The sequence below is a fragment of the Felis catus genome, chromosome E1, assembly GCF_018350175.1.
Source record: "Felis catus isolate Fca126 chromosome E1, F.catus_Fca126_mat1.0, whole genome shotgun sequence".
NCBI classification, from domain to species: Eukaryota; Metazoa; Chordata; class Mammalia; order Carnivora; family Felidae; genus Felis; species Felis catus.
The window spans coordinates 50,229,892-50,256,519 of NC_058381.1; the positions used below are offsets into that span (position 1 = coordinate 50,229,892).

The following is a 26,628-nucleotide window of genomic DNA, read 5'->3' on the forward strand; positions in this document are numbered from 1 at the left end:
TGCTACTCATAGCATTACCAGGGGATCTGTTTTCAAATATATTGGTATCAGATATTAGAACGAATGATGCCGTCATATTTTTAGCCATAAGAATATACAAAAAAAAATGTATTTCGAAAAGTATGACACCTTTGACATGGTCAGTTAAATTCTTATTAAAATATCAGCTTCACAAAGTCTACGTGAGAGGGTATTTTAAGGTTTTGATAAACAAACAAACAATTGAACCCAATGTGTTTATTGTACTCAGAAAATGAAACAGTCTCGTAAGAGTGAGTTTGCTTATTCAGTATTATGCAGAAATAGGGAATCAGGGCCACCTGCAGAGACACAGAGGCTGTGGCCAGGAGGCGGGCTCAGCCATGTGCCTCTGTCCACGCGGTCACTGCAATTGCCCAGCACTTGCTCCTTCTCTCCACCACAGGAAGAATCATGTTGTGTTTACAATATAGTTTCTAGAAATCTGACATTGAAGCTATAAAAATAAATGTCTCAAAAAAACACAACTGCAGGCTTGAAAGGAAATAGAGGTTTTGGCGCGTCAAGGGTCCTCCTGGGGGAGGAGCTTCCATCTAACTGAGGGGTCAAGTTCTTCGTCAAAGTCATCCAGCTCCTGCTCCTTGGAGAGCTCCAGGAACACCTGAGAGGGGCAAGAAATGAAGAGACGGGGAGGTCACGCTGCCTCCCGCAGCTCCGAGCGAGTGCAAAGCACGGGCACAGTTTGTACGCTTCTGTCCCACGGATGGAACAAAGTCCCTAAAACGGACCCACCTGCTCCAGGGTGGACTGCGAGAGGCTGTACTCCTCCAGGTCGAAGCTCTGTTTAACTGCAGAAAGATGGGTGCACATGAGGAGTTCATAGATACATATTTTAATGTTTACTTATTTTGGAGAGAAACAGAGAGACAGAGTCTGAGCAGGGGAGGGGCAGAGAGAGAGAGGGAGCCACAGAATCCAAAGCAGGCTCCAGGCTCCGAGCCGTCCGCACAGAGCCCGACGCGGGGCTCGTACTCATGAGCTGCGAGATCATGACCTGAGCTGAAGTTGATCACTTAACTGACTGAGCCACCCAAGGCGCCCCAGGAGTTCATATATTTTTATATCCGGACAGTTCAGCATCCAGTACAAACAACAACTTTTAAAAATGTGTTGAATAAAAAAGTTTCAATGACAATGTTCCTAGTTTAAGGATTGCATTCAGTTAAAAATACGCCAATGCCGGGGCGCCTGGGTGGCTCAGTCGGCTGAGCGTCCGACTTCAGCTCAGGTCACGATCTGGTGGCTCGTGGGTTCGAGCCCCGCGTCAGGCTCTGTGCCGACAGCTCGGAGCCTGGAGCCTGCTTCGGATTCTGTGTCTCCCTCTCTCTCTCCGCTCCTCCCCCGCTCGCACTCTCTCTCTCTCTCTCAGAAATAAACATTAAAAAAAAATTAAAAATAAAATACACCAATGCATTCACTTGGGTCTGGGGAGAAAAGTGCTCACGCAATGCTCATTTAGCACAGTGTTCGCAATGTCTGTTTAATGGCGGAAACGGTGCTGCAAAGGCCTCCTTCCCTGTGTGTGATCCAAGGCTTTGCACACTCAGCACAGGAAGAAGTGGAAGGAAGACACATTTGGCAAAGGGAAGCATCAGAAGATGATATGGAAAGATGTTTGAGGGTTTCTGGGGAGCAGATATCTTTTGTGGGCCTCTCTCTCCAGTGACAGCTTGCGCCTAATTGAGTTGAAAACCCTTGTCCTTAACCAAAATGGGACTAGTCCCAGCCCCGATGGGAGGGCAGTAGACTGGAAATAGGTCACCAGCAGAACCTCCAGGCCAGTACTGGCCACAGTGTCGATCCGGAAGCGACTGCACGAACACATGGTCCAGAGATTTGGGGTCCTCAGCTCGGAGAATGGAAAGGGGGCACTGCCGTGACCATGGATGTTATCGGCAGGAGTAAAAAAAGTCTTCTCGAACCAGGAGCCTTAAATGTCTTCCCTAGGGAAGGTGGCAAGCCAGCAAAAAGATCACTGAGCCGTGACAATGGAAAGAGCAGAGGGAGGGAGTTGCGGCTAGCACAGTTCAGAGAAGCAGAGCTAACGAGCTCTGATGGCAAGAAAAACATGGGGCGGTGATGACAGACGCAGCGTGGTCACTTTCGAAGTGCAACAGACAAGGGAAGATTGTTCTAATGACCAGACAGGAGCCAGTTTCTTAATACCCAGCCTAAGGCAATAAAATAAGATGCAAGTCCATATAAAAATTGAATTGTAAATATGCATGCATCAATGTTCCCAAAGAAAACATCCTCCTTGAATGCATACACAACTGAATTTTGCCTTAGGTTGTTCCTGTGTGTGTGTGTGTGTGTGTGTGTGTATACACACACAGAAAAACCCCACCAAAGGTAAAATCACTCCCATTAACCCCCTGCCCCTCCTCCAACACCCAACACACAGAGAATCTGTCCACCTCTTTGATCCCGTGCCCATAAGATTCAACTGGAGATTTGAACTTTGAAAACGAACACCTTAGGTCACATTCCGTTCTTGACGTGCCGATGGATTCATCTAGGATTTGGAATTACCTGCTTTCCGGGGGATCTTATTTCAAAGTGTGTCGCTCTTACCCTTCTCTAACATGAAGAAAGCTCGTGCCAAAGGTCGAACATCTTCCACTGGCACTTTATAGACCATCACCGAAGAGAACCTGGGGGGAGAGGGGCGGGGCTGAGGCCGGTACCACCCGCGCAGGTGCAAGCTGGCTGCGACCCTCTCTCCGGTCGCTGTCCTCCTAAGAGTCAGTTTGGGCCAGCGAAACGCCCAGGCTGAGGCCGTCCACAAGGACAACTGGGAGGCAGGAGGGCATCGTGCCCTTGGCTTCTGGGATGCAGAGGTGCAGTGCAGGTAAAAGGTGGACATGTGTCAGAGTCACCTGTCACCTTATCTTTTCAGCTGAACACTGGCTCCTCAAACATCACCTTCCAGCCAGGGACTGACGCCTGGTAGTTGCTTGACGTCACCCAATTCACGTGGGGACTCTGGGTCTTTTCTCCAGAGAACTCATCTCTCTCTGACCTTGCCCCATGCTCTCCTAATTTGGGATAATATAATTGAATCCTGAATATAAAACTGAAAATATAATCGAAATTGAATTGAATCGCATTTTTTAAAAATAATTTGTTTCTCAGACGAACACTTGTCTTTTTACCATTTGAAAATCAGGAGGATTTAGATTTCATTTTGTTAAGATACTATTTGTGCGGGGCACCTGGGTGGCTCAGTCGGTTGAGCGTCCGACCTCGGCTCAGGGCATGATCTCACGGTTCGCGAGTTCGAGCCCTGCGTGGGGCTCTGTGCTGACAGCTCGGAGCCTGGAGCCTGCTTCGGATTCTGTGTTTCCCTCTCTCTCTCTCTCAAAATAAATAAACATTGAAACATTTTTAAAAAGATGCTACTAGCTTGCTTTATGGGGCAATCGTTCTCATCTATTCTCATTCCTTGTGACCTCATGACCTATTTCTATTCAGTTGTGGGCTGTACACAAGGTACAGCATTGCTGTGATACTTATACTCCACTGTAGAAATAGTATTTTCCCACCATATTGTTGTGACTTATCACCCTTTCCTGTTTTCTCCCCCAACTCCTAAATCATCTGTCTTCTGTCATCAAGTCTAGCTGATAAAAATGCCCCTAAAGTTAATCTCTTGATTTTTACTGTATTATGCTCCTGAGAACTGTGCCATTACTAGACTGTTTATAAAATAGATTTGAAGTGAAATAATTAGGTTTATATTCTTGTGCCACTTGTTAGCCGTCATGTGACCTCACTTATCACTTTCCTATTCTTTTTTTTTTAATGTGCATTTATTTTTGAAAGACAGAGAGAGAGAGAGAGAGAGAGAGAGAAAGCAGGGAGGGGCAGAGACAGAGGGAGACACAGAATCCGAAGCAGGCTCCAGGCTCCGAGCTGTCAGCGCAAAACCCGACATGGGGCTTGAACCCATGGACGGTGAGATCATGAGCCGAGTCGAAGTCGGATGCTTAACCCTGAGCCACCCAGGCGCCCCTCAGTTTCCTATTCTTAAAGGTAACAATCAATTCCACTCATTAAGGTCCTTGTAGTGGCCAGACTCTCACAATGCTCTTTTGAAACCATCCCAGGAAAAACGGAAAAACGGTGTCTTCCTTGGCAAGTCTCGGGGAGGATGAAGTAGAATAACGCAAGATCAGGACAGTACCGGGCACTTAGCACTCAGTCCCTCTGATTTTACACCAGCTCTTCTCTTCTCCAATTTAGGTTCTTGGGTGTCCAGCAAATAACTTCTCTGAGGTTTCCTTTGGGGCTCACTGTGGACTCCGAGGGCCATAAATCAATGAAACCGGCAAGGAAAAGTTTGGTATCAGATCGAAACCAGCAAGCACCCAGCTTTACCTTTCCTGCCGAGCAGCCTGGGGGAAAACCCTGAGGATTTCGAGGTGGAGGCTTTCCCTTTGCTCGAGGGCCTTCACTTTCATCTCCAGCAGGTAATTCTTGCCAAATTTGCTCTTCAGGTGCTGGATGGAACCGATACACCTGGAGGTGGGAGGAGGATGAGGTCGTAAGAGACAGGGGAACGGGACAGAAAACACCACGCTTGAGACCCTTGGTGTCCAAAGGTGGTGTCCACTGGTGGACCCAGATGCAGCAGCTACAGCCGCGCAGAGACCTCCCTCTGTCCACAGACTCCTCCGGCCGTGCACCTGGGCGCCCAGCACGGGGGTGGACGGGCACCCACCTCAGCCTTCCGGACACCATGATGGCCACGCGGTCACACACGGCCTCCGCCTCTGCCATGTAGTGGGTCGTCAGGAGGGCGCCTCTCTCCGTGTTCTTAAAGGTGGCCCGGATTGCCTGCCTGAATCGTCAAAGGACCATGTGCAATTGCGAAAGGCTTCTCGTTAATCGTAAGTGGGCAGAGAGAAGAATTTGTAACTGGCACGAAAGTTGAGTCATTTGCAAAAAGAGCTTAAGCAAGGGAGGGACCCGTACGGGGGGTGGGGGTGGGGAGGCAGGTGGGAGGAGGGGGGGGGGAGCCAGGCGTTGGAAGAGGAGCGGGCACAGAATACCGTGTCGATCAGGAGGTGGCACTGAAAGAGAAATGCTGAGCAGGAGACTGGTTACGAAAAGGCTGCGCGAAGGAGCAGGGAGAATCCAGCAACAGAGGTGTCACAGCCTCGTAGGAGAAAATACATTCCTAAGAAATATACAAGGTGACACGGAGGACCCGATCCCACCTCGACAACCTAATACTGGGCCCTCGCTCTAAAACACCAGCCTGGCGTGGTTATCACCGTGGCGATCGACGACGCCTCCTCTTTCTTCAGTGATGGACTATCATCGGGGAGAGGTTTCCTTTTTGGTTTGCCAAATATCGGTGGCCCTAACGATCCTGAGAGGTGTCTCCTTTAAGAGACAGTTTAAGGGGCCATTCTTACAGCAGGAAAGCAATTCACAGATTTCCTACGGGGCACTGGAGCTGGCCCCGACGGGGTCGTGCCCCCTCACCACATGTGCTGCTGCCCCTCGGGGTCCATCCCCGTGGACGGCTCATCCAGAAGCACCACCGATGGGTTTCCCAGGATGCTCAGCGCGAAGCACAGCTGGAATGAGAGGAACAGTGTGTCTGGGGCCGACATGTGGGGTGTGCAGAGGAACGCTGAGCCCCCCCCTTACCTTCCTCTTTATTCCCTCGGATAAGGTCTTCACGGGCAGCTTCAGCTGGTCCTGAAGCTTGAGTGCATCCACCAGCCTGAAGGAGGGAAACACGATGGGGCATCACAGTGAGGAAGTTGGAAGGAGGGCAGACCCGCAGCCCAAGGATGCAGAGCGGAGCTCAGAAATGCAGTTCTGAAAATAGACGCCAGGCGATCTTTTCTTTTTTTTTAAATTTTTAAAAAGTATTTTTATTTATTTTTGAGAGAGAGAGAGAGGCCCAGAGTGTGAGCAGGGGGATAGGCAGAGAGAGAGAGGGAGATACAGAATCCAAAGCAGGCTCCAGGCTCTGAACCATCAGCACAGAGCCCGACGCAGGGCTCGAACTCACAGACCACGAGATCATGACCTGAGCTGAAGTCGGATGCCCAACCGACCGAGCCACTCAGGCGGCCCTACGTGCCAGGCAATTTTAAACTGGTTGGTCTGATCCCCTCAGAGAGATAGTTTTCTCTTTTAAAAGAATAGAAGCACATTTCATGATTTCTAAATAGTTGTGCCAAAATAAATACTTTATACTGAATTGTACTTATATTTTGCTTTTTAAAAAATATTTATTAAAAAAAATTTTTTTAATGTTTATCTATTTTTGAGAGAGACAGAATGCGAGTGGGTTGGGGCAGTGAGAGAGGGAGGCACAGAATCCGAAGCAGGGTCCTGGCTCCGAGCTGTCAGCACAGAGCCTGATGCGGGGCTCGAACCCACGAGCTGGGAGATCATTACCTGAGCTGAAGTCGGACGCTCAACCAACTGAGCCACCCAGGTGCCCCCAAAAAATGTTTATTTATTTTTGAGAGAGAGAGAGAGAGAGAAAGAGAGAGAAGCCTAAGCAGGATCCGTGCTGTCAGCAGAGACTGATACAAGGCTCGAAGTCACGAACCATGAGATCATGATCTGAGCCGAAGTTGGGCGCTTAACTGAGGCAGGTGCCCTATGCTTCAATTTTAGTATTTTTGGTAACTTTCACTGATGGTTACTTTTTAATTTTCATATTCAGTATGAGAGGAAAATGAACACTTTGAAATACAGGAAACGGGTTTCCAGTGGGGAATCTACTCAGTGTGGTCTGGGTCAGGGGTTGATCGCTCGCTCTCCCTCTCTCTCTCTTCCTCTCGAGAGAGGAGTCTTCCATCCAGAATGACAGTGAAGCTCATCACTCCCAACTGTCCCGCACCCTCAGGCATAGAACACCTGTGGCTCCCGCCTACCTTGTGATGGTGACTGCTGCATCGGCTTTCCTGAGCCCTTTCACAGCAGCGAACACCTCCAAGTGCTCCTTCGTGGTCAGGTTGGGCCACAGCACGTTCTCCTGAGGACAGTACCCTAGGAAACCCAGGGAGTCCTCTTCACGGCTCCCTTTTAGTAGCACCTGCAGAGGAAAGTTCACGCTCAGAGCCTGCCCTCTGGGTTTGTTTGCTTCCCCTGCATATTTCAATGGCATCTTTCTCCTTACAAACCTAGAAAAACTAGATACTCTCTAAGTCCTAATCGGGTTGACCAATCTGTCATCAGTCTGCATTGGAGAAAGGTCGTCAGAGAGCAAGCCCATGAAAACAAGTGAGTGCCCCACCTAACCGAAGCCGAAAAATAAAAAATCTCACCAACGGACCGTCTTGCCATTGTGGCCAACAGTTGATATACAATTTCCTCGTCGCAGTCAGGAAGAAAGTATATGAATTGGTGAATTTAATTACTCACTATTGGATCCGTGATCCAATGTTTTTTGAGAGCCACCCATGTAACAGCCAGCACCCCTCTTATTTTGGGGGTTTTCCTTCTACCAAGTGAATCGGGCAATAAAGAAGTAGCAAAATGAATGGATGGAATACAGGCAGCTCGTAAGGGGTACCGTAGTGGGAGCAGTCCGGAAGCTGGGTTGGGGAATACCAGCGGAGATGAGTAGGTAGGGTCATCAGAGAAAGCCTGTTTGCTGAGCGGCCATTGTGGGGGGAGAGCAAGAGGGCACCTGCCATGGAAAAGCCCAGAGGAAAGGAATCTGGAGCAGAGGAAAGAGCCAGAGCAAAGCCCTGCACCGTAATGAAGCTTGATATGTTCTTCGACCCTAGACAAAGCTGGGAGCCTGGGGCCGAGTGAGAAAGGAAAGAAAGGCGAATGGAGAAGGAACATGATAATCGGTCCCTGCAGCTGCCAGCAGGTGGGGGGTCCGGGGTGGGGGTGGGGGGGTCCTTCAGCCTTAGTGCAGTTAAGAGGTTGTTGAAAATATTTAAGTAGGACAATGACATTGTTTATAAAGATCACACTGGCTGATCTGATGACAGCTAGTTTCATGACACCCAAATAGCTGACTTTGTAACTCAGATCTTACTTTTAAAAAAATGCTTAGTATGTTTTATTCTCAGGATTTTATTTTATTATACTTTTTAAAGTTTATTTATTTATTTGGAGAGCACGGGAGAGCGAGAGCAGGGAAGGGGCAGAGAGAGAGGGAGAAAGAATCCCAGGCAGGCTCTGCACTGTCAGCACAGAGCCTGATGCAGGGCTCGAACCCATGAACCGCGAGATCATGACCCGAGCTGAAATCAAGAGTCGGATGCTTAACCGACTGAGCCACCCAGGCGCCCCTATCCTTTTTAAGTAATCTCTACACCCAACGTGGGGCTCGAACTCACAACCTGAGATCAGGAGTTGCACACTCTACCGACTGAGCCAGCCAGGTGCCCCAGAACGTACCTACCTTTGAAAATATTTCATCGCCATGTATCTATGAACAGTTACTTCCTCCTTTTGTACTCATGTGTGATGAGAAATAAAATAATGATTTAGGGTCCAGGTGGTGACTGAATTGAAGCGTGGTCTCAACTGAAGGAGTCCAGTTAGAGTTGACCAAGCCACCAACCTCCCTGAGTGGCCCCCTTCACAGACACCTGCTCTCAGCTCGGCTTCAGAGGGATTGTGGATATGTTTTCTCTTCCGTCTTTAGTGGGTTGTCAATCACTTTACAGGAGGTCTTTTCCCTCCAGGCTGACCACCAACCCCTTTCCCACGGTGCAATCCCCTAGACCTCTGCGTTATATTCTGTTCTCCACAACCCCGGACATACTTTCCAAAGGAGCGAGCTCTTAAAGTTTTCTTTTTTTCTGCCAAGGAGTTTGGGGGGAAATGTTTTCTCTATACGTCATGTTGTCTCTCTCTTTGATAAATCTGAGCCCCTTTGTTTTTTCAGACCACTTTATACGGTTCATTTGCATGTACGATTCAAGTTGACTTCATATCCTTCAACTTTGAGCCATTCCTTACAAATACTCCCAAGAAATAGTGGATCTGTACAAAAATATACGTTCCAGTGTCCAAGCACGTTGTGTAGGACGATGAATATAATTACTTAATAAAGGTGTTTTTTTTTTTAACATTTTAATTCGATGTTAAAGCATTACATGCAGGGAAAACAACATTCATTGAATGTGTAAATCCTGTATGTCTACTATATTTCAATTTAAAAAAGTCTAAAACAGGGGCACTTCGGATGGCTCAGCCAGTTGGGCATCTGACTTGGGCTAAGGTCATGATCTCGCGGTTTGTGGGTTCAAGCCCCACATCGGGCTCACTGCTGTCAGTGCAGAGCCCTCTTGGGATCCTCTGTCCCCCTCTCTCTGCCCCTCCCCTGCTCGTGCTCTCTCAAAAATAAATAAAACATGAAAAATAAATACATAAAAGTTTTAAAACTCTAAAACAAAAAAGTAACGCGTTACACTGCACTCACTGTTAGTAAATGGAAGCAAATAGTTTGTCAAGAAAAACAAAATGCAAATGCGTGTGTCTTATGATATTGTAAATAAGACTTGTACGGATTCTGATATTGATTTCTGATCGGATACTGAACATTCCCTCTAAATGTCTTTGAAGGCATAAGTAATTGCTCCCTGGCAGCGATTAATTTTTCTGTGTATGAACACGTTAATTTGTGAATGTATTATTCTGCTACTTTACTTCAATCATCTAATGACTAAATGATATTTGCTGTTTACAAAGTTTTAACATCTTATAAATTAAAAAAAAAATTATTTTTGGGAGAGAGAGACAGAAGGCAAGCAGGGGGAGGGCAGATAGAGAGGGAGACACAGAATCTACAGCAGGCCCTAGGCTCTGAGCTGTCAGCACGGAGCGTGATGCGGGGCTCGAACTCACGAGATCGTGACCCGAGCCAAAGTTGGATACTTAATCGACTGAGCCACCCATGCGCCCCAACATCTTATAAATTTATTAGCATGATTATAATTATAACATATTATAATTATATAAAACATAATACATTATAATTATATGGGGTATATAACCATATAATTATATTAAAATATGATACATTAAAATATATCATAATTATAATATGTATTAAAATTAATGTAAATTATTAGCCTAATTCACTTACCTGTCCAGCAGTTGGTTTCGTGTCTCCAGTTATCACCTTAATGGATGTACTTTTACCAGCTCCATTGTGTCCTAATAATCCTAAAACCTCACCTGAAAAAAAAATGGTTACACTTAATATTGACTTTCTCTCTCAAAATAAATAAATAAACAAAAAAATAAAAAAAAATGTAACAGAGTCTGAAGACTTGCCATGTGACAAGTATCGTGCTATGTGCTTTATACACAGTATCTCATGGACTTGTCAACCCTGAGAAGTTGTTACCATAATCCCTTCTTATGTATCTGGGGCCGGCTCCCAGAGATTAGGTTAGCTGCCCACGGTCACACTGATAGGAAGGGGTAAAGCCACTCCTGGAAACCAGCGTGTCATACTCTTGTCTCCTGCGACCCTAAGCACTCCAGGATAATGACACAAAATGAGGTCATCTGACAGCTGCTGGTCAAATCTTCTGACTGGATGGGTACAACTCCAGTTAGTTCTCTTGTGAAGAAGAACACTAGGAAATCAATCATGTTCATTACATAGAAATGTCACAGCTCCAGTGGTTCATTTTAATAGACTGCTCATGGTTTCCATGTAGATGTGACTGTGCCCCATCCGTGGGGTGAGTTAATTAATTTCACTTAGAAATGGAACAGGTCAAAGGAGCTGTCACAGTCACCTGCTGATGAGTCTGTGTGTGAAACCAAGAGGTGATGCATCAGATTCTCATCAGGAACCACAAAGCTAATGAGGGCCCCAAGCCAACAGGGGATGAGCCATTGGGAGCAAACCTTTTCTAACACAGAAAGAGACATTTCTCGTGGCTATTTTCTTCTTCCTCTTGGAAAAGCAGTGCTTCCTCTTCTCTGCATACTCCTTGCGTAGACAGCTGGCAATAATGACCGGTCTCTGTAAATAACAAATAAATCACATCAGACCTTAATTCTCTCCGTTAACTTTGAAGAAACTGTGTCTTCCCGCTGGGTTGGTGCCTCATGGCACAAGCCACGCATCACAGAAGACCTTCTCCTAGGTGACACGTTTACTGGCCATTCTCCAATCCTAGTCCTTGTTTTCGGTCATGTTAACCCCTGACAAAGGCAGTTACTCAGCAGCACGTTATTTTGTGCAGAACAGGAGCAAAGAAACTTGGAGAAGTACTGAGTCGTCCTTAAGCATCCAAAACAAGCTGTGGACCAGACTTTGCCTTGAAGTCCGCACCATGCACTTTCTCCAAGAAGCAATGCCACCCTATCGCTTTATTCCGGTTCTAAAGTTCCCTAGGTCTTTCTTGGCTTTCGCAATTTTAATTGTTCTCTACTTGTTCTTTAAACCGTGAATGACAGGGGCGCCTGGGTGGCGCAGTCGGTTAAGCGTCTGACTTCAGCTCAGGTCACAATCTCGCGGTCCGTGAGTTTGAGCCCCGCGTCAGGCTCTGGGCTGATGGCTCGGAGCCTGGAGCCTGTTTCCGATTCTGTGTCTCCCTCTCTCTCTGCCCCTCCCCCGTTCATGCTCTGTCTCTCTGTGTCCCAAAAAATAAAATAAAAAACGTTGAAAAAAAAATTTAAACCGTGAATGACAAACTGAGGTGACATGACTCTTAATCTGCTTCTTGAGATGTAATCATATGACCACTTCCTAAGCTGGAGTTGTGGTCTTTGCCTGTATGTATTAGAGACACTCAAAATTCTGTGAGCATTAGACTCGTAGCCTGACCACTTTGACTGACAAATGTTTGTGGTTTCGACGGAATCATTACCACGTATGTTTTACCTCATCAAAGTTCGAGGAATTCAAGGCATCTGCTGTTCTCACTCTTTCCATTTGGACATCTTCATCCTCCCCTTCTGGATCTTCTGGATTTTGATACACGTTGTTGCTTCTTGGAGAAATTCTAGAGTCGAAAGCCACCCATTAATCACTGATTGGCAGCTTCATTCTTGTATTCAGAATACTGCATTCTTTAAACCTGATGCTTTGAGTAGTAGGCTGGGTACGTAATAAATTGTCACACTCTCCTTTTAGTACCATGCCTCCTCCACCCTTCCTCACCTTATTACTGTTCATGGTACTGCTATATTTAGTGACCATTGCTTCTCCCGTGTCTTTCGCTCTACTTACCTATGGGACGTTATTTTTTCGTTATCGCTGGGCAACTTAGTATCTATTGTCTAACATAGGACTTTAGTATCCTAGTTTAGTGATGCAATTTTTCTAGAAACCCTATCTTTGCCACCACCTCCATGTTGGCATTATTGCATTTCCATGGGGAGGATGAGTTGGCATATCTGGAGTCAGGATGGTCTCAGAAAGTACAAGTTCGATGCTGGGTCTCCTACTGAGCCTGGCCATTTCTTGGGAATATATGCCAGATTCACTTTCTCCTCTATTTTAAGTCTGGTCCTTCATAGCTAGCCAGCTAGCTAGCTAGTTATGTCATTTTAGTCTCTCTTACCTCTGCCCTAATCCCACATACCGATCTTAGATTTCTTTTTTGTTTAAAGTATATTTATTTATTATTTATTTTGAGAGCGAGCATGAGCGGGGGAGGGGCAGAGAGAGAGAGGGAGAGACAGAATCCCAAGCAGGCTCCATGTTATCTGTGCAGAGCCCGAGTCGGGGCTCGAACTCATGAACCATGAGATCGTGACCTGAGCCAAAGCAAAGTGGGATGCTTAATTGACAGGGCCACCCAGGCGCCTCGACCTTAGATTTCCTAAAGGTCATCTTTTACCTTGTGAGTCACCCACTCAACTGTCTGTCATAGTTAAAGATGAAACCAAGGTGGCATGGAAGACAGGGAATAAGATGCTTATGGACGTGTCCTTGTATGCCACAAAAAGACAATCTCAGCTTCTAAGTCCCATTATGACCGGACCAGTCTGTCATCTACCGGCTGGGCTTCTCGGCACCACAGGAAAAGAGCATAATTATTGCGGTCTTTGGCTTATTCATCATTCTAGTCTTCCTCCCTAGACTGGTAGCATTCCTTCAACTACCAATCTATTTAAACCGATTGTTGTTTAAACTGAACCAGTGGCGGAGCCCCTGGGTGGCTCGGGTGGGGAAGCACCTGGCTGCTGATTTCAGTTCAGGTCATGATCTCGCTGGTTCATGAGTTTGAATCCTGCATCGAGCTCTGTGCTGACAGTGCAGATCCTACTTGGGGTTCTCTCTCCCTCTCACCCTCTGCCCCTCCCCTGCTCGTTGTCTCTGTCTCTCTGTCTCTCTCTCTCAAAATAAAGAAATAGACATTAAAAAGCAAACAAAAAAACCTGAACTAGCAGCATATAACTTTTCCCACACTCTCACTTCACATCATGTCAGACAGAGCCCTTAACAGTGAGTGTTTCAGATCTCTTTTCCTCCTCTACTTATAATCCTCTGATTTAGGTACTCAGATCTCTATATTTTGTCTTGGCCTATAGCTGCGACCCCAGCCTGCTCCAGGACTTGGCAGTTCTTTGCTAAATCGTTACTTTATGCATGAAAAAAATTAACCACTGATAACTGAAATGAAAGAATCCAATTTGATTTCTCCCAACCTAAAGAAAGGATCCTTCCTCATTGACGTCTTTCCGAACTTCCATTCCAGACACCGAAGAATAAAAAGGAAGATGATAAAATGAAGGAAAGGCTAGGAATAAAGAGAGAGATGCATGGTTAGAAGCACTCAAAGAGAAATGTTTCACATCAGAAGTGAACTAGGAATGGTCGGACTTCTCCAAAGGTATGGTTGGAAAAACCATTTCAAATTTCCAATAATCTATTTGTCAAATAGTGCCACTATGAAGTTCATTTTCAATCTTGTTTATGGAAACATTAGAAGCAAATACAATTAGGTAATACCATTACTTTATGTCATTTCGTCTAAATACTGGTATAGTGTTTTCAAAATTTGGGAAGCATATTATCTAACCAGTGAGTCTTTATAGAAAAATTTGTTCCATATTTTACTAATATTTTATCTCCATGGGCTACACATACCCATATATCTACCTTAATAAAAAGCTTCACCCTGTATACAGGAATTAAAATGGTTCATATAGGAAAAGACAACAATTTTGAAAGACAGGTGTGTTCTTACAATTAAGAATACCAGAAATGGCTCTGCACTTGTTGGTTCTTGAGTCCAAAGAGAATACTGGACTTGCTGCAAAAGGAAAAAGAATGGTTACATAGGAAGTTTTTCGGTTTTGTGCATTTTTATCCATATAAACGTGAATTGGCCCACTGAACAGCCCTACTGGTATGTCCCCTGATTTTGCCATGAGTATTGGGTAGGTGTCCCTTCCAAAATGTGTATCAAAGGGTTGTATTCCTTCCTCCCAAGGTCTAAGAGGCACTGTGTTTTTATTTGAAGCGATAGGATTTAGCAAGTACTCACCACCTGGTGAGAGGAACTTGGGCATGTGTTAGCCTCTCCAAGGAAGGAGAGAGAAACAGGGTTTATCTTTATCCCGCAGAGCTTCACACACCTTCCTGTGCCCGTTGATCCTTCATAAGCCCCTCCCCTCCCCTCCCTTCCCTTCCCTTCCCTTCCCTTCCCCTCCCCTCCCCTCCCCCCCTTCCCCTCCCTTCCCCTCCCCTCCCATTCTCTTCCCTTCCCTTTCCCCATCTTCACGCATGCACTGTATCTTTCTTCCTTTTGTAGAAGTCGATTAGCTAGAAGAAAAGGATTTTACTCCTGTGGAGTGCCTCTCGAGAATCGCAAGATCCCAAAGATCGGGGGTATTTCATTTGCCTTCTTCTAAAGCTGAGCATGCCTACGAGTCCATAAAGACTGCTCTGTTTCCCACCACCTGTTACCCCCCTCCCCATGCACGGACCAGGGGCAGGTTTTCTAATGCAGTTCAGCTGGAGCACATGGGCCTATCTGGGAGGAATTCAGCTGGTATCCATGCGGTAGAAATATTTCAATGTCATGTACACTCAACATGATGTAGAACCCCAACCCCCAGCATAGCATTCACAATTGGCCAAGAGTTCTAGGACACTGGGGCAGATGGTGGCACTACTTACAGAAAGAAACAAGAACATGCAGCCAATTAAGGTGGCTTGTGGTATTAAAAAGGTGATGTAATACAGCACACCATATCCAAAGTAATCCAATAGCATAAATAAAAACAAAGAGAAGGTGGCGATCTAAAGAAGATAACAGACATGCATATTAACACTTCGAATTTCAACATATATTCCAAATTGAGATGGCTCATCTTGAAGATAATCCTAATTTCAGCCCCAGCTTCAGAAACCCAACTGAAATCAGCATTATTGCTACTGACCTGTTCTCTTAGTGACTTAGCCAAATTCATTTCACCTAGAGTATCATGAGTGAGACACGACTGGGTAAATCTAACGTATGGAATATTTTCGTTACGGAAAAGGAAAAAAGTTGGCCTTCTTTTCGGAGGTAAAATGGGTAGAAAAGCAATGATCATGGGGAACACAAACTGATATCTAGTAGGAATGACATAACAACAACAGAGAGAGAGAGAGAGAGACTTCTGTTAGTTATACTGATGGAGAAACAGAGGCACAGAAAAACCCAGAGTGGCTTCAGGAGAATTCAGTAGAATTCAGGGATAAGAGATGGTGAGAGGTCCGACAGAGACATTCAGACTTTTTCTTCTAAAACACCGCAATGATAAAAGTTCCCTAAAAGTTTTTGAACTTCCGGCTTCTTTGTGTTACAAGCTACCATTTTTTTTTCTCAACGTTTTTTATTTATTTTTGGGACAGAGAGAGACAGAGCATGAACGGGGGAGGGGCAGAGAGAGAGAGGGAGACACAGAATCGGAAACAGGCTCCAGGCTCCGAGCCATCAGCCCAGAGCCCGACGCCGGGCTCGAACTCACGGACCGCGAGATCGTGACCTGGCTGAAGTCGGACGCTTAACCGACTGCGCCACCCAGGCGCCCCAGAAATTTTATTTTTTAAAAAAAATTTTTTAATGTTTATTTATTTTTGAGACAGAGAGAGAGACAGAGCATGAACGGGGGAGGGGCAGAGAGAGAGGGAGACACAGAATCGGAAACAGGCTCCAGGCTCCGAGCCATCAGCCCAGAGCCCGACGCCGGGCTCGAACTCACGGACCGCGAGATCGTGACCTGGCTGAAGTCGGACGCTTAACCGACTGCGCCACTCAGGCGCCCCAAAAGCTACCGTTTTTAAGGCACTGGGCATGTTCCTCCTAAAAGTATATTTCGGATCACATTTCATGTCTACACTAGAAGCTTCCCTAGCTTCCCACAGCCTGTAGAATCAATTCTGGAGCACATCACCAAAGGCCAGCACGGTTCCAACCAATATTTTTACCATAACTAAGGCCACGCCCATGCTGCGCGGTGTTTTCTTCCCTTCCCTAAGCCAGATTATTGCCAGTTCTTAGGATAAGCCTGGACTTTCTCCCCTCTGGGTTTCTCTTTCTTCACTGCATCATTCTTCTTCAGCTAGTAAAATCTTAATCTCCAGGTTTCAATTCCTAAAGGAAATCTCTGCTCTCATTTCCATGAGTTAATCTTTCCCTTCTCTGGTTTTCACAGAGGCACTCTTTCAAAAAGAGATCATCTTCCGTACAGTAAAAGAAGTCTGAGCTGCTATCTGTCATTTGATTTTAGCTAATGCCAAGGATTTTAGTGCTCATTTAACAGACCTATGCCCATCATGAAATAGACAAAGTATGAATTCCTTTAAAATACCTTGGAATTTTGTCAACAGTGGTTATCACGAAAACCCTAAAAAAAGGCAATGAATAAAAATTTGCAAATTAAAAAAAAAAAGAGAGATCATCTTTTCCTTGTCACTTTGTTCTCGTAAGTGGCTGTTTACTTCTCTTTTACCCTCTGAGTACCCTTTCAGGGTTGAAACTATTTTTTATTTATTATCAGTCTCACTTTTTGACATATTGTTGGAAGGCAACTAATACACATTTTTTTAAAGCTGATTTATTTATTTTGAGATAGAGAGAGTGAGCAGGGGAGCGGCAGAGAGAGAAAGAGAGACAGAGAATCCTAAGCAGGCTCTGCACTCTTAGTGCAGAGCCTGACATTGGGCTCAAATTCATGAACTGTGAGATCATGACCTGAGCCGAAATCAAGAATAGGGCGCTTAACTGACTGAGCTACCCAGGTGTCCTGAAGTCAACTAGTATTTGTTGAATTAATAATTTACTTTTTGGCAGCCAGAATGACAGGAAATTAGAAAAGGTAATAGGAGATAACATGTACTTTTCCTTCCTAATTTAGATAAAATAAGTGTTGCTTTTGTGGCATTAATTCTAGTAGAATTTGGAGAAGTAGTTTCTAGTTTTAACCAGGCAAGCAACAACATTCGTAATCTAGTGGAGGTCTGTGGGCTTCTTTGTTTTTCAGTAAAGAAGATACAAATGGTTTCCTGGTTTCCTTCTAGCAAATACTTTATGGTTCTAGAAACAATTTGGCTACTTTTAAAAGAGAGGAGGGTAGGGTTGCCTGCGGGTAGGGGTGCCTGCGTGGCTCAGTTGGTTAAGCGTCTTGACTTCGGCTCAGGTCACGATCTCACAGTTTGTGAGTTCGAGCCCCGTGTTGGGCTTTGTGCTGACGGCGTGGAGCCTGGTGTCTGCTTTGGATTCTGTGTCTCCCTCTCTCTCTGCCGCCCTCCCCCTGCTCTCTCTCAAAAATAAATAAACATTAAAAAGAGAGAGAGAGAGAGAGACAAGGGTAGAAATTAGGAAGAGAAAAACATGCAGAGTTTGAAAAGGATCATGCATAAAGAAAACAAAATATTTTAGATTATGATATTAATTTATCATTCTACTGAGGGCAAACTTTAAGTACTGGCTTAGAATTGTACACAAAAAATATACTTACAATAAAGAAGGAAAAAGACCAAATGCCACTATTTTTCCTCCCCTTGCGAAAAATGAACGAAATCACGTATGTCAAGAAGATAAGTGAGAAGGCATAGCCAATAGAACAGAGGATCTGAAATCAACAGGAATGCGACGTTTAGTCAAAGGCAAATGCAATCTGAGAAACACATCAGGAGCCAAAAGACTGCTGTAGCACAGAGTTTTACAGCGATTTAATTTATAACAATACAAATATCATTTGCATCTTCAATTTTTTTCATGAAATCATTCAACGGTATTTGTTCTATGAATATCGTCACTTACTTGTATAGTCGGATTTATAGTTACAAACGCAGACTCTTGGAAGTTTAAGCCGTAGTCTAATAAATACATAAGCAGTAAGATCAGGAAGTACATTGGGACATCCACCAGCGCCTGCCCAAACCAGTAAGCAGAAGAGAAGAGGCCTGAAATCCGGAGCTGGGACTGAGCTTTGTTCTGATTACAAAACAGCAAAGACACAGAGTGCTAGTTCAGTTGGAGCTTTCAGAAAACGTGGATTATGTAAGAAAACATTTGATCAGAATTTTCCTTTGTAATAATTCTGCATCATGGCCAGAAGCATTATGGGGACCAAGGGATACGGATAGTTCCAAACACAGATGGTCAATTTGTTGCTTTCATTAACAATATTGATGTTCGTCACGCACCCAGTGGAAATACGTGTAAGAAGGTCTCAGTGTAATTAAGGTATTAACACTGCAGTAAACAAAACAGTGATTAACAATCTATGGGAACAGGGTGGTTTATTTAAACAGCTGGCCTTCCATCAGGGTGATTCTGCTTTGACTCACTGTGAAGTCTTGTGCTGTCTCTCTCTACACATGTCTATATACATATAAAGATTATACATAAAATATTATGTTTTATTTACAATTATACATAAATACATAACACGATATGTACCTTATATACATATGAATTGGCTTTATTCCTTTCATTCTAACTAAAGGATACATTAGGGTAGTTTTGGCATAGCACACATTCAAATATTTATTACCCATCCAAATATTTATGCACACGTACATGAATATTATTACATTCATAAATACTATGTGTCTTGCATTCCTGCCCGTCTCTGAATAAGCATACTAAATTACATATTTTAAAACTACTTATCAAGTGATGAGGGGTTGGGCACCAATGAAGCAATCACAATAAACGGTTAAGCAATTTTGAATACGTTTCTTTTCTTTCAAAAATAGTTCATTTGCTGATGGTCTCTGGCTGGCTAAAATAGGCCCCTGTCAGAGATGGAACTTGACCTAAGGATGCGTGTCAAAATCTCTGAGCACCGGCCCAGTCAGTTGGCAAGACTGAAAAGGATTTGGCGATGGACGGATCTGTGGTGAAGCCCGGAGAGGGGTGAATGGTGGTTTTAGGTTACTGACCGAGTGAGTGCCCAGCACTGCCAGCTCTGGAGGGCAGGAAATGCAGAAAGGGGGTACACGTTCAACAATATCATAAATTCAGCTTTGGAGATGTGGTTAAGTTGGAGAGTCTGTGATTCTCCCAGTGGCAACCCCGGAGAAGGGAGTTTGGATCCGCACTGGAGGTAACATGAGAAATTAGAGATCTTGGGGCGCCTGGGTGACTCCATCAGTTAAGCGTCTGACTCTTGATTTCGGCTCCGGTCATGATCCTACGGCGGTGGGACTGGCCCTGCACTGGGCTCTGTGCTGATAGCACTGGGCCTGCTTGGGATTCTCTCTCTTCTCTCTGTCCCCTTCCCCCACCCCCGCACAGGTACACTCTTTCTCTCTCTCTCTCAAACTAAAAAAAGAAAAAAAAGAAGAAGAAAGAAATTAGAGATCAAGTCTGTTGCGTGATGGGTAGGTAAAAGGGGTTTGAAGCCATAAGGTTAGATGAGTTTGCCTAGGACAGAATGACATCAAGAATGATGAGAGAGCCTAGGACTGAGATGTAAGGAGTTCAGAGTTTAGAGACAATGGAGAAGAATGAGGAGTTCCAAAGGAGACAGTGGCCAAAGGGTTGGGAGGAACATGGTGGGATTGAGGCGTTTCATAGACCAGAGAAAGAAAATGTCCGCATTTCCTACGGGAGGCATTTTTTTTTTTAAGTTTATTTATTTATTTTGAGAGGGAGAGAGAGAGAGAGAGAGAGAGAATGAGTCCCAAGCAGGCTCTGTTCAGGGCAGAGCCCGATGTGGGGCTCCATCCCACGAAACGGGAGATCAGGACCTGAGCCGATACCAAGAGTCTGAGGCTTAACTGACTGAGCCACCCAGGTGCCCCTGGGAGTCATTTTAAGTTAGGACAATGTTAAGTACAAGATGCCTGACAGTTACCTCAGGCCAGCAAATGGTGTTTCCCAAGATTCCCTGGACGTTCTACACTAGGAAGAGAACAGGACAGACAGCGTTCCCTTCCCTCGGACAACAGAATCACTTTGGAGAGGAACAGATCAAGATCCTTATGCAGGGTCACTCTGTGCAGTCAAGTTACAAAAATGGAGACACTAAAAGACATTCTATTGAGATTTGCAAGTAAAGCTAACGTGAGTTGGCCTGGGTTGATGAGTCATATGAATCCATCCCCCCATGACTACCACTCAAAATCTGTCTCTACTCCAGAACTACTGAATCAGTCTTCATCCTAAAAGATGCTCCAAAAATCTTCTAGGGGCGCCTGGGTGGCGCAGTCGGTTAAGCGTCCGACTTCAGCCAGGTCACAATCTCGCGGTCCGTGAGTTTGAGCCCCGAGTCAGGCTCTGGGCTGATGGCTCGGAGCCTGGAGCCTGTTTCCGATTCTGTGTCTCCCTCTCTCTCTGCCCCTCCCCCGTTCATGCTCTGTCTCACTCTGTCCCAAAAATAAATAAAAAACGTTGAAAAAAAAATTTAAAAAAAACAAATATCTGTAGATACATCAAAAATTCATGGCAATTAACGAAAGAGTGACTGTGAATGGAAATGTATAGTCAGTCAAACATTAAATTTTTTTTTGTTCTCACGTTTTCAACATACCATGTTCCTTTATTTCAATTCTAACTTTTTTGAAATGTTATTTTGAAACCATAAAAAATGTCCCTATGAAGTATTCAGTTGCGTGGGGTTTGACACATGTATGGATTCCTGTATCACAATCATAATCAGAGTATAGACCATTTACATTACCCCCCCCCAATTTCCCATGCTCCTTTGCAGTTAATAGCCTTTATCAGGGGTTACAGGAAACCACAGGTCTCCTTTCTGTCACTGCGAATTTATTTTACCTTTCTGAGAATTTCATAAAAATGAAATCATTCAGTATTTACTCTTTCCTGTCTTCATTGCCTCAGTGTAATGGTTGTGACCCGTATGCATGCTGATACATTTATCAGTTGTTCCTTCTTTTGTACTGCTCAGTAACATCCCCTGGTCTGGCCACCCAAGGATTTCTATCAATTCAAAGCTTGATGGAAATCTGGGCTGTTTCAGAGAGTTGGCTATCATGAATAGAGCTGCCAAGAACGTGAATGTACCAGTCTGTATGTGGAAAGAGGTTTTCTTTTCTCCCAGGTAAATACTTAGGAGCGACATTCCGGGCCACACCATAAGTGTATTTTTCACTTTGTGAGACAGCGCCGAATGGCTTAGCAAAGTGACTGTGCATTTTATGTTCCTGCCGATGACGCATTACAGTTCCAGTTTCTCCATATCCTCCCAAACGTGATATTTTCGGTCATGTTCATTTACTCATTTTCGTTCGTGTGTAGAGCTATCTCATGGGGGCTCTTTTCCTGATTACCCATGATATTAGCCATCTTTTCATGGGAGCATTTTCCTTCCACATATCTTCAGTGAAGTATTTGTTCAAATATTTTGCCCATCTTTAAAATTTAGGCTATCTTTTACTACTGAGCTGTAAGAGTTCTTTATCTTCTTAGTACAAATTTTTTTTTTTTTTTAATATGGAATGCTTCACAAATTTTTGTCTTTTCCTTGTGCAGGGACCATGCAACCCTCCAATTTTCGTTTATGTGCGATACAAATCTTTTGTTAGATGTACGAGTGTTGTGGATATTTTTTCTTCCCAGCCCGAAGCTTTTTATTTTCTTATTGGTGCTTTACAAAGAGCAAAAGGTTGGGGCGCCTGGGTGGCGCAGTCGGTTAAGCGTCCGACTTCAGCCAGGTCATGATCTCGCGGTCCGTGAGTTCGAGCCCCGCGTCAGGCTCTGGGCTGATGGCTCGGAGCCTGGAGCCTGTTTCCGATTCTGTGTCTCCCTCTCTCTCTGCCCCTCCCCCGTTCATGCTCTGTCTCTCTCTGTCCCCAAAATAAATAAACGTTGAAAAAAAAAAAAAACAAAGAGCAAAAGGTTTTAACTTTGACGAATTTCAAGTTCTCATTTTCCTTTATGGTATATGTGCTCATTCTGCCCCATCTAAGCAAGAAATAATTGCTTACCACAAAACCGACGATTCATTTCAAATAAAACCTGTGTATGGTGGGGGGTGAGTGCTGAGAACACTATTTTTTTTTCCTCATACCAATATCAAGTCGTTCCGGTACAATTTGCTGAATTCTCTGGCAGATTTTACTGAAAATCAACTGATAATCTCTGAAATGTCTATTTTGTTTCCTACGCCTATATGACTATCCTAAATAAATACAACACATTCTTCACTCCTATTGACTTTGTAGTAAGCCTTGAGGGCAGAAACACAACCCTTCCAACTTTGTTTTTTCTTTTTCAAATTTATTTGGTCTATTCTAGGTGCTGCACATCCATGCAACTTTTAGAATCTTCTCTACCTGTAACCTCTTTATTTATCTCTGTATTTACAAAGACATCAAAAAAATTTTTGTATCTTAGGATTTATTGCTGAATTGGCTGCTCTATGAAGCATGTATAAACGGACGGGAGGGTGGTACCTGGGTAGCTCAGTCGGTGAAGCATCCGACTTCAGCTCACGTCCCGATCTCACGGTTCATGAGTTCAAGCCCTACATCGGGCTTTCCGCTGTCAGCGTGGAGCCCGTTTTGGATCCTCTGTCTCCCTCTCTCTCTGCCCCTCCCCTGTGCGTATGCTTTCTCTCTCAAAAATAAATAAGCATTTAAGAAGTGTATAAATAGCCTTGTGAAAAGGCTTGTATAAAAGCCTTGTGGAAGGACTTTCACCTTCACCTTCTAGTTATACAAAGTAATGAAGTTTTCGTTATTACCTTATAATCATCGAAGCTGCTCATTGCAATATAAGGAGTACAAGAGGATGCCAAAATCGACCATAATATGGTATGTTCCCAAAATACAAACGAATTTCTCTGTGACTCCTGAAAATGCAAATATAACGAGCTGAGTAACAAATTCAAAATTTGCTTTCTGGAACACATTAAAAAAAAATATTACACTGATGACATATACTCCCTCCTTAGGTCCCCACGGAGGTTCCCAAACTCTTTCATTATCCATTCAATTATGAAGCACGACTCTTGGCTCTATACCCAATTACAGGGATAAGGAAAGTGACTCCAAGCATGAGACTGAACTGGTAAGTATTACACCGTTGGGAAACAAAAGAGGGGTGAGATTTTACATTTTCTTGTTTTAGGATTCTAAAATGTATTCTGATGTGAAAACAGTAAATGATGACAAGTCACAGTCGGAACATTTCATTTTTCACGGGTATTTAATTACGTCAAATGCGACAGCCTGACTCAAAAATCCTCTCGGATGTTCTGCGGGCACAGTGATGGTAAGTGTCGTTCTAGGTACACCGTGAGATCAGAAAAATATTGGTTGAGGCTTCCAAAGTAGAGATAAAGTACAGTACTAGAAAGGGAGGTGGAATCTCCATGAAAAACCTTGGCACTTGCTCACACACAATGTCGCTCCTGTTTGGAAGAGTCTTTAGCGACAGAAGATGCACTGACTGCCCTGAAAACATTTCCCACGTCACTTTCGTGATCCACAAAGGTGTTTAGTTACACGCATTGCTGAGAAAAGTTATAACCAGGGGTGTCTGGGTGGCTCAGTTGGTTGGGCGGCCAACTTCGGCTCAGGTCATGATCTCATGGTCCATGAGTCTGTGAGTTCGAGCCCCGCACAGGGCTCTGTGCTGACAGCTTGGAGCCTGGAGCCTGCTTCGAGTTCTGTGTCTCCCTCTCTCTCTGCCCTTCCCATGCTCATGCTCTCTCTCTTTCTCTCTCTCAGAAATAAACGTTAAAAAAAAATTTTTTTTTTAAAGTTATAACCAGAGTCTGGTTATCTTCAGCTTGGCCATCAGAGACACCCTTTCTCATGACAGAAAGGTGAGATTTAAGGTTATTGACAGAATCTTTTAAGAACACCTTGCATACGGGGTGGGTTTAGTATTCAGTGGTAAATCCTTTGACTTGAGCAGGACAGAAGCAAGGTCTGAAACTCCCAAAAACTCTTACCTGAGCAACGAACAGGTAAATCCAAATAGAGTATAACCTGAGTTGCTGGAGATATTAAAGTTCAGATGTTGAGCACATGAAACAAGGTCAAGTAAGGTAGTTAGTTGGTATCGAACTCATCAGAGCTAAAACGGAATGTTTCTATTGATGGAAATTTGCTCAACTATGGTATCCTCCCTCAGAAACCAGAAAATGGATAGGAGGTTAATTAAATGAACCATAGCATAGTCTAAAATTAGTACTTGATGAATGACTAAAACTTTTTGCTTTAGTGATTAAGCTTCTTACACACCCTTACTGAAAGGAATTTTTATTTGCTGAATGTACCATGAGGCATGTTGTGAGAAGTCAACTCAAAATCTTACAGGAGTGTGTGGAAATGATGGATACAAGGTCCATTTATACACACATGGGTAAATGGTCTTTAGCCATATATATATTATTCTAAAACCCTAGATTTGAATGGAATATAGATAATTTGCTGACCTCTGACATTCATTTTTACATTTAACAAATAAGTTACTTGGTGCTTATCATGTTCTCAGCCTTATCTCAAGGTATAAAATATTCTGTAGGGTTAAAAATACATGGTCTCTGGGTTCATAGAACTCTCTAAGTGGAAGCAATATATTTAGGAAATCATCAAAAGGGAACAATTACAAACTCTAATATGTATTCTGGTTTCCAAACTTACAAGGCTGTGTACACAATCCAATCACATGGGACTTTTTTTTAGAAATAGGGATTTTTTTTTTTCTTTTGCCCCAGGTATGAAAAAGCTGGCAGGCCCAAATAATGAATATTTATTACAAGGAACTGGAATAATTCTAATGTAACCAGCCTGCAATGTTGGTCTGAACCTTGTCCTAAATTTTTTTCTCTGTAGTATTTCTAAAAGTAATAATAAGACTTCAATTTCTTCCTTTCCCTCCCCTCCCCTCCCCTTCCCTTCTCTTTCCTTTTCTTCTTTCTGTCTCTCTCCCTCCTTCCTACTTTTGTTATTTTTGTGTTAGTCTCAGTGCTTCCTGACTTCACTTTCATTACCTCACATTCCCTTTGAAAAAGAGTTCTGTTTTGCATTTAAAAAATTAAAGCTCTGGGCACCTGGGTGGCTCAGTCCCTTAAGCATCCGACGTCGGATCAGGTCATGATTTTGCAGTTCATGAGTTCGAGCCCCGTGTTGGGCTCTGAGCTGTCAGACCCCGGGGCCTGTTTCAGATTCTGTGTCTCCCTCTCTCTCTGCACCTCCCCATGCTCATTCTCTGTCTCTGTTTGTCTCTCAAAAATAAATAAAACATTAAAAAAAGTTAAAAAAAAAAAAGCTCCAGGGGCCCCTGGGTGGCTCAGTTGGTAGAGCGTGCGACTCTTGGGGTTGCGAATTTGAGCCCCATGCTGGGTATAGAGATTACTGAAAACATTGAAGCTCTAAAAAGTGTACTGATTTCTTAAAACCAGAGAGCTAGCATGAACCAAGTCATGATTTATTATGCAGCCATTTACTCAATAAGAACGAGATTGCAGCACTTAAAAGAGTGACCTGGGACATTCTTGGTGCAGGAGAGACCAGATTCCTGATGGAGGAGAGTCAGTATACTTACCCTTGAAAATGTACTTCTATCAGTTTGGATGTGTGCTGATGGCTTAACCATTCCAAGTAGTGCATTACTAATAATATCCATGAGAACTGGGAAGCAATTTAGTCTTTTGGTATTGCATACTAATGAAAATCTGTAACACTAAAATATAAAAAGCAAAATTATAAATTCTCAAAGGTCTTTTTTTGTTTGTTTGCTAAAGAGGTCAAAATTCAATATCTAAAATTTAAAAAATCCTGTTTTTAAAATGGTGCCAAATAGGGGCGCCTGGGTGGCTCAGTCGGTGAAACGTCCGACTTCGGCTCAGGTTATGATCTTGTGGTTTGTGAGTTCAAGCCCCACGTCGGGCTCTGTGCTGACAGCTCAGAGCCTGGAGCCTGTTTCCGATTCTGTGTCTCCCTCTCTCTCTGCCCCTCCCTCACTTGTGCTCTATCTCTCTCTATCAAAAATAAATAAATGTAAAAAAAAATTTTTTTTAAACGGTGTCAAATAAAGCAAAACACAAACACTGTGTAAGTAAAACAGAACAAGTATATAGACTGAATCTAATTTTCAGGACACCAGACATCTGGGGGAAGGCTAGCATCAAGTATTATTGTTTAAGAATAAAACAGAAGTTTCAGAAAATATGTATTCTAAAATCCTTGAGAGGAAA

The 26,628-nt window shown here is 43.9% G+C and overlaps 1 protein-coding gene across 13 annotated transcripts in view; it reads right to left on the reverse strand.

Moving 5' to 3' along the window:
* Positions 1 to 222: 222 nt before the first annotated feature.
* ABCA8 (ATP binding cassette subfamily A member 8) overlaps positions 223 to 26,628 on the reverse strand; it is a 95,664-nt gene continuing 69,258 nt past the window's right edge. For 10 of the 13 annotated variants that reach the window (XM_045044130.1, XM_045044132.1, XM_045044134.1 and 7 more), the window contains 18 exons: positions 25,977 to 26,114; positions 23,164 to 23,271; positions 18,267 to 18,440; positions 17,962 to 18,075; positions 15,134 to 15,256; positions 14,199 to 14,264; positions 13,657 to 13,748; positions 11,885 to 12,005; positions 10,903 to 11,020; positions 10,127 to 10,218; positions 6,948 to 7,108; positions 5,701 to 5,776; positions 5,533 to 5,627; positions 4,763 to 4,882; positions 4,420 to 4,560; positions 2,614 to 2,693; positions 772 to 827; positions 223 to 640 (listed from right to left, as the gene is read on the reverse strand). In XM_045044130.1, coding sequence (XP_044900065.1) covers positions 542 to 640; positions 772 to 827; positions 2,614 to 2,693; positions 4,420 to 4,560; positions 4,763 to 4,882; positions 5,533 to 5,627; positions 5,701 to 5,776; positions 6,948 to 7,108; positions 10,127 to 10,218; positions 10,903 to 11,020; positions 11,885 to 12,005; positions 13,657 to 13,748; positions 14,199 to 14,264; positions 15,134 to 15,256; positions 17,962 to 18,075; positions 18,267 to 18,440; positions 23,164 to 23,271; positions 25,977 to 26,114 — 1,974 coding nt within the window. In that variant the 3' untranslated portion in view covers positions 223 to 541. Of the gene's footprint in view, positions 641 to 771; positions 828 to 2,613; positions 2,694 to 4,225; positions 4,335 to 4,419; positions 4,561 to 4,762; positions 4,883 to 5,532; positions 5,628 to 5,700; positions 5,777 to 6,947; positions 7,109 to 10,126; positions 10,219 to 10,902; positions 11,021 to 11,884; positions 12,006 to 13,656; positions 13,749 to 14,198; positions 14,265 to 15,133; positions 15,257 to 17,961; positions 18,076 to 18,266; positions 18,441 to 23,163; positions 23,272 to 25,976; positions 26,115 to 26,628 lie in introns of all 13 variants that reach the window. The other 3 variants (XR_002149309.2, XM_019818154.2, XM_019818157.2) reach the window with 3 other exon arrangements.